The following is a 7500-nucleotide window of genomic DNA, read 5'->3' on the forward strand; positions in this document are numbered from 1 at the left end:
ATAATGGTAATAAATTGTCCTCTAACCGCTTATGGGGCTTTTCAGAAATAATGAAACAAATAAATTTAAGTGAAACATATCAAAGTTTAGAATCCCAACCAATAGGAAGCGAGGTTTGAACTTGAGACTACCGAGAACAAATCCAGCTAGCGGTCAGGGCGGACTTAAACTCGGGGCTTCCGGGTTACAAGTCCAGCGGTCTGGCCGCTCGGCCACGCTGCCTTCTACCGAAGCGATGCTCTTACCACCGAGCTATCAAGTCAACTGAGTTGTTAATGCACGAATAAAAGACGAAGATATGAGGGTGAATATGAGAAATTTTCATATCTTTGAACTGCGGGAAAAAATAATTATCGTCATTGCGAAAAGAAAGGTAAATTGTTCAACAGAGCCGATTGGCAAGTTGCGAAAACCAGTAAGCTACAGAGAAGAGTTCCAGCAGAACACTTACGATGGTCATGTACTTTGCCTGGATTGCAATCTCAAGTTATCTTACACCCGGTCCAGAGGTTTTACTAGACTGCACAACATCCCGTACATTTGCTTAAGTCAAGAACGCGCTCGAGCAGTCAAACGAGAGAACTAACGCGCGGGTGAAAACACTTTCGCATCGCTTCGCACGAAATACTCGACGCCAGCGATTCGAACCCTGAAAAACAGATTTTAAGAAAGAAGAAAAAAGGCTGTTTTGCAGACTAAAGCTTTATCCGTTTATGAACATAACCTAATTATGATCAACGAAACTGAACTTACATGAACAAAAGAACGAAGAACCTCTTAAGAGAAGGAGAAGGTCCACAAGCGATCTTGAGAAACACGTCTTGTGGCTCACCTGACGGCTAAGATAATACAGAGATTTAGAGTGACGTTTACGGAAAACAGCAAACGTCATATGTAAGTTGCGCATTTCTCAAAAAAGAAAACGTGCAGCTTTAAACGGTCCAGAACAATTGTTATAGACAAAACTAACGTGAAGCTACTAATTTTGCGGTGGAAGTATTGAACAGTGAAACACAAGTTAAGGGAAAATTTGGTCGCGTGGTACAAATTCACGTTTGCCGTTTGCTGTAAACGTGGCTCTAACTCGTTTCATTGTCATGCTCACTGAAAGCGGCGGCCAGAATTAGGGACTTCTGGCTTGATCTACCGCCGCCCGGTTACCTTACCTTTGGTTAAGCGCCGCGGCTAGACACGCGTGTCTCCCTCTCGCGCGCCCGTTCTTTCTTTCGCCCACTACTTCCAAGCGCCTGCTACGCAGGCTAAAATTGCCGATGTTGTATTTATACATCATCAATTTACTCTCTCTTTTTTTAATCTTAGGATCCTTTGAAGACCATGTGATATCCACAACGGGGATACAGTAGAGTATTTACAACCGGTCCAACCCCTTGATCTTTCTTCACGGGGCAGCACTTCACTTGCAATATGAAACCTCTAGTTTATTTAGTATACGGGTGCGAGGTTACAATTTCAAGTCGGTTATGTCCCAAGGACTTTCACTCTATCCTGATTCTGATCAGCACATACAGAGAATTTTGGTTCAAACAAAACCTACCTTAAAAACAAATTAAGACAACAATTCCCTACAAGTGTAGATTCGAAATTTGAACAAAAAACTAATAGTGACAGGTGAATGACACAGTGCTCAGTGTGAATAAAATATTTCTTTCTGGCTCCTTCTAGCAGACACGTACACCTAACTTACACCTCAGTAACCCGAGGCTCCCCGCGCCGCTGACAAGAGGTGAAGTGACGGTGCTTGTGTTTCAAGCTAAGTCTCTAACATAGTTATTTTACTTAACCTGTGAAATAGGTAGTAGGCAATAGCTTGTTTCGAATGAATCTTTGTATTCCGATTATAAGCCCGCTCGGATATAAGCCCCTTCGTTTATAAGCCCTCCTCCTAAAACCCCTTACGAAGAATGTATAAGCCCAGGGCTTATAAGCAGCAGTTTACGGTATGTTTACGTTTTGTTGTAATAAGTTTTGTTTTGTTGGACAAGGGAAAGTATAAAGTGTTTTAAACTCTCTAACAGATCTCTTCGTACACAATTCAACGAGCTAACTATTTAAAACTCACCAGTTTTCTAGCCTCACAAACGGCGTTAACATCACTGCACCGTACATGAAGTTGAGGTTGGGCATTTTCATCCATGACTGGTGCACCTGAATAAAAACAATCAAGGCGAAAATTCATCAATAATTTCAACACCTGTAATACTCAATGGGAGTCCAGTCCTAGCAAGACTACCTCGCCTGAAAAAATGTCCAGATAGTTTTAACTGTGGTGACAGATACCCTGAATAGGGGACTGCTGCCTACCTGAAAAAATCAGGATACGAAGGCGTTCTTGTAAGATTCATCGCGATTATTCCAACACGCTAAATTTGTCAAATCTGAGCAACTTTTTTCCTTTTTAAAGAAAGCAGTTATTTCAGCCCCAAAACAACTTTAACAGCTCTTGAAAACACTTAAAGGGTGCTTACATCGAGTAGTAATTAAAAAAGACTGAAGTTTCACCACATAATAAGCGCCGAAATAAGGAGTTTGAAGACAAACAAAACATTATCAACAACAACAACAGCAACAAAAAAAATATATCCAATGAACACAAGTATGACGTTAATGATAAAAGCTCAACTTTTCTCGTCGAACGGGTAAACCTAGCAGTTTATAACTGGTGAAGCCGGATCATCATGGGGCAAGGATTACGTGGTTGGAGCCTCATGGGACTCCGGAGGCCGCCATCTTTACCTGGTAAGGTACGCCAGGGTGGTAGTCTGATGGTCTTCTTCAAAAATGACTGTTCAGCGTGATAAAATCTAAACGTTCTGTCAATCACATGAGGCCGAGGCTCCACCAGAACAATCAGAATAGCAATAGGGCACTCATCCTTGTTCATAAATGACACCTGGAGCGAAACAGAGAGGATAATGAATGGCAAGGGAAAGAAAATCAAACTACATACTGCATAGATATTCATGCAATGATTATTGTTATTTCATCTCGGGGTTATAACTATGCTGCAAAAAATACAGGAGATTCTTATGTGGCTTGCTGGCCAGTCGACGGCAAGATGAAACGAATCCCGTGTTCTGATTGGCAACCGGTTGGGAAAACAATAAACAAACGAAGTTAACAATGGAAGCTTCTCTACGTCAAATAGATTTTTTAAGGCCTCTCATGCCAAACTGTTCGAGAGCTAGATTACATTGCAGAGAAAGCAAAGACCAGAAAAAAAACAAAGTACGAAAGTGACTATTGGTAATCAATCATCACCTTTATTTGTCGTGGTTTTATATTGTTATCCTCTGCTGTACTTGTCTTTAAGTAGGTTTGAGCCTGCTGTTTCAGCGGATGTGAGGGACCCTGTAGAAGAGAGGTATTCAAAAAGAATTCCAGGAAGCCAAACTGTAGTGTTCCCAAACGTTTATCATAAGGTGGCGAAAACGATCACCGCTATTTTCAGAGTTTTTGGCCAAAACTTTACTCACAATTAGCCGCTTATCATAAGCTTTGTTTCAAGAGATTTGCTTGTACATGTTGAAATAATTTAAAAGAGATTGAAAAACATACACGCCTCCGTTAGGTATGCTAAGGGTAAATAAATTAAACGCAAACATCATCACGTGTACCTGTTCAGGAACGCTGTGGTCCGCTCTGAAGGTCTGGAACTTAAAAGGTACGTGAACAGTTTCTGTAGGCTTTAAGAACAGCTGTGGGTAGGGGCTGGTAGAGGAGCTATCAAACATGTTCTCTTCCAAAGCTGTAATAAATCAAAACATAAATGAGTCACCATCTAACGCAAAGGCCGAGTAGTTTGCAGAGTAACTTCGCCTTCAGTTATTTTAAGACCCTGAGTAACGGTCCGCCTCCAGCCCTGGGAGACCATCGCATTAAGCTAATCTTGTGTGGAAACTAAAACAAACAACCCATTAAATACTAAACTAAACGTCTTTAGGCTTTCTGTGAGGATTTTAAAGGGTAAAATAAAGGTGGAAAATGCTCGCCCTCCAAACTGATAATGTAAGAAAATACCCGACATGTAAGTGATCGGCACTGACTTGATAAAATCCTGTAAGAGCGATACTTATGACCCACAGCTAGGGTTTAGCTATGGCTGTTTTAAATTTCATTTTACATAGTTATTAAATCTACCTGAGCGCGTATTGGTTTTCTTCTTAAAATGCCTCCACTCTCTCGTGTCTGTGATTACTCTGTAAAATGTAACCTCACGTTGTTAAAGCAGAGCGAAAAATTTGATAACAATTTATAAATCTTTCTAACAAAGCGTCAGTTTGAAACTTCAGAAAAATTTCTATACTTTCAGGAAACCCAAACAACTCTATTTCTCTAATTAAGATGAATTCAGTTGATGGAGTACCATTTTGGTAACCTTACAGAAAATGTCTCAAATGTCAAAACGCCCTAAAATGCACAATGAATGAATCGACCAAGCACAAGATTACGGGAGCCGATCTCCTTCAATGTGAAACGATGGACTAACACACCACAATATGCATGTAGCAGGCAAGCAGTAATACATACTTAAGTTCCTGATCATCACAAATTATGGCAACATTCTGGTCTGTGGAGTAAGGATTTCTCAGCACAAACTCGAAAAACTCTGCCGTCCCAAAGGATGGGTATATTTGATGACTAGTTGTGATGTTTCCAGCGAGTGAAGATAAAATCTTTTCATGTCGTAGCCTCTCTCTGATGGGACAAAAACCGTTGGATTCGTCAATAACCTTTAAGAAAAAATCTAAAACAAAATCCTCTGGTCAATGAATGTTCTCCCGCCGGTAGCAGGCTGACCAGGTGAGATTTTCACCTCACTCGTGTTTCACCAGGTTGTTCAGAACGTCAGGTGAAGCAAACGTTTGATAAAGAAGATATCAACTCTGCACATGCATCACTTTTTCTGATTGTTTCTTTGCCGTCACGACTGCACGACTACGACGTGAAATTTCTGTTTATGTCCCGTTTTGTAAAGTTGGGTAGGGTGCCCTAGAATTACACTCCAGAAAAAATTTCTTTTTATTTGAAATTCCATCGTGGCTGGATTAATTTTTAGGAAGTTTGGAAAAACGCGAAACTGTGTTAAAGATGACGTGTTGGCTGCCCTCGCCGTCGTCGTTGCTAAAGCTTTCAAACTTTCCAGATGAAGTAAGCTCAAGCTTCGCCTTTGATTTATCTTCCCGTAAACGTATAAGGTACCTTTTGGGAAAAATAGGTGGCACCAGGCTACATATGTGAGATACCACAAAATAGATGGATCCCCACTGACTTTCCACTAACCGAGGTGATAATTTGCGTGGTTTACAAACCACGGCCGATACTGCATATCTGTTTCTCATTGATTTGTTTCGTTTTCATTTAACAGCGCATGAGGTTGCTGAAAGCGCTCTAATTTATTCTCAGGAGTAGCGTTTTATGCTCAAATGTTTTAGCTCAGTAACAGAGTCATCTACTAGTGGGAACTGAGGCATGCAGTGGCTTTTGGCCGCAAAATTCAAAATGCTTTAGGGTTACATAGTTTACTTGCCGATAGAGCTGAATAGTCTTGAGATCCCTTGTTCGTTGTAACTTTTCCTCTTTTTGAATCTAAAAGGTTACATTTCAGGGTTAGTCATCCACACATACCATTTTAAAAGTAAAACAAACTAATTCAGCAGTTATCGGATGAGGCTGAATATGACATGAAGAATTATGCAGATCGTCTAGAGGCGGGTGTTGAAAAACAGCCTCCTAGACCTGTACAATTCTTTAAATCATACGAAAACATCATTAAAAAAAACAAATCTAGTAGTTGTTCCATTATTCATTCAAAATATATCCAACCTCAAAACATCAAGTTCTCGTCTTCAAAACAGTTCCTCGTGCGGGCTCATTTTCCCGAACGGCAGCTGGTAACGGAGCATAGTTTCAGCATAACAAGGATTGTTTATCAGACCTGAGCAGATGTTCTTCTTGCTAGTTTTGTGGCACCAGTTCACCTATTCCGTTTTCGCATTCCGCGTGAAATCTACCTCTATTATTTCCAGGTCTGTAGTGCCAAAGCAGATGCGGGACCGTACCTTCTGTAAATGTTCCTTTTTGACATCAATTGAATTGATATCGGCAAATATTTTGAATGAATAATAATTGCTGCTCAATCAATCAATCAAAGACTTAATTTAACTTCGAATTAGTTGATAGCAAAACTGCTAATATCTCTCCCCACTATAAACAACGCATGTATATTTTACTTTTTAAACTCTATGAATGAACACCATACTCACAGGACAAAAAGTACTGTATTCAAGGCTAGATATAATTATAAAACTCAACTAACTATTAAATTGCCGGTGGAATTCTCAGCTCCTTGAGTCTGTCGAACGGCCTGCATTCTCTCAAGTTTTCTATGTACAGAACAGACAACAAAGAGTTAATAGCCTTAATAGCAATATACACTTTACAAAACGTTTCATTTCTGATACTCTAAAGGGAAAAGTTGTCTTTACAATAAACTTCCTCTAACATAAGTCAGTGGTATTCGGGTGATCATGTTTGTCATTATGACATGGTAATCGATCACAAGCCGTGCAGCAGTCAATTACGAGTCACCTTTTTCTTATAGCATCAGCTTCTCTTACAGGCTGGTCATCTTTGGCAATTTTTTCCTGTCTACTGAACAGCAAGGCAGCAAGTTCTGAATCACATTCAGCCATCTGCTTAGCCTTAATTTTGCTACATTTGTTTCCTAAAAACAAGGTGAAGTGGGTTTAGTATCCTTAGTACCCTAATCAGCTGTTGAATAGCTGGTATCTGGTCGATTCGCCCGATGGCTGGTCGCCCGGAGGTGATTCGCCAATGTGCATTTGTCTTTCTTTTAGCCTGAAAAAGAATAAGTGTGAAAAGACGTTGACTGTACATGTGGAATCCAAGCGTAGCTAAAACTAAACTATCATGGTTGAACTGTGATAGGAACGTTGACCGTGTTGTATGTTATCTGGCGAATCGACTGAAGTCAGGGCGAATGCCGTGGGGGAATTGACTTTCGGGCGAAACGACCGCGCGCAATTCGAGTAGCTTTGTGCTTTGTTGCTTACCTCCCGAACCATTCACAGACCCATTGTCTCTCATGACAGTTTCTGACATAACAACAGTGGAACGTTTCTTGGGAACTGTACCTGGTGCAGATCAAAGTAATCAGACTATTATAATTAACATCCTCTATCTATCCAGTAACAAGACCAAGACAAACTTTTGTTTTTTAAGTGGTTATGTGTTATGACAAATCTCTGTAATGACAATGTTTTGAAAGCCCGCCCTTCATTTAACGGCAATCCTTATACCTCCCGCCACCAGTGTTCTACTCCTCAAATTCAACTCTTTGATTTGGCTCCTTGGCCACATCCAACAAATTGGAACTGGCAAACACAAGAAAACAATGGACACTTTACAAACCAAGTTTGCCCTTTGGTCCTTCACTTGGGTGACCAATATTTGCTAGAC

General features: G+C 40.5%; 1 protein-coding gene across 1 annotated transcript in view; it reads right to left on the minus strand.

Annotated features, from left to right (window-relative positions):
- Positions 1-7500, minus strand: part of LOC140945523 (nephrocystin-4-like) — a 50551-nt gene that overhangs the window by 6562 nt on the left and 36489 nt on the right. Inside the window, exons 21-32 of the mRNA XM_073394539.1 lie at positions 7453-7500; positions 7095-7175; positions 6610-6745; positions 6338-6404; positions 5549-5607; positions 4549-4716; positions 4159-4217; positions 3636-3766; positions 3280-3369; positions 2755-2911; positions 2081-2166; positions 754-839 (exon numbers count right to left, since the gene is read on the minus strand). The exon at positions 7453-7500 is cut by the window's right edge and continues 64 nt beyond it. Of these exons, the coding sequence (XP_073250640.1) occupies positions 754-839; positions 2081-2166; positions 2755-2911; positions 3280-3369; positions 3636-3766; positions 4159-4217; positions 4549-4716; positions 5549-5607; positions 6338-6404; positions 6610-6745; positions 7095-7175; positions 7453-7500 (1168 nt within the window). The remainder of the gene's footprint in view (positions 1-753; positions 840-2080; positions 2167-2754; positions 2912-3279; positions 3370-3635; positions 3767-4158; positions 4218-4548; positions 4717-5548; positions 5608-6337; positions 6405-6609; positions 6746-7094; positions 7176-7452) is intronic.

This window comes from Porites lutea, chromosome 1 (assembly GCF_958299795.1).
Source record: "Porites lutea chromosome 1, jaPorLute2.1, whole genome shotgun sequence".
NCBI lineage: Eukaryota > Metazoa > Cnidaria > Anthozoa > Scleractinia > Poritidae > Porites > Porites lutea.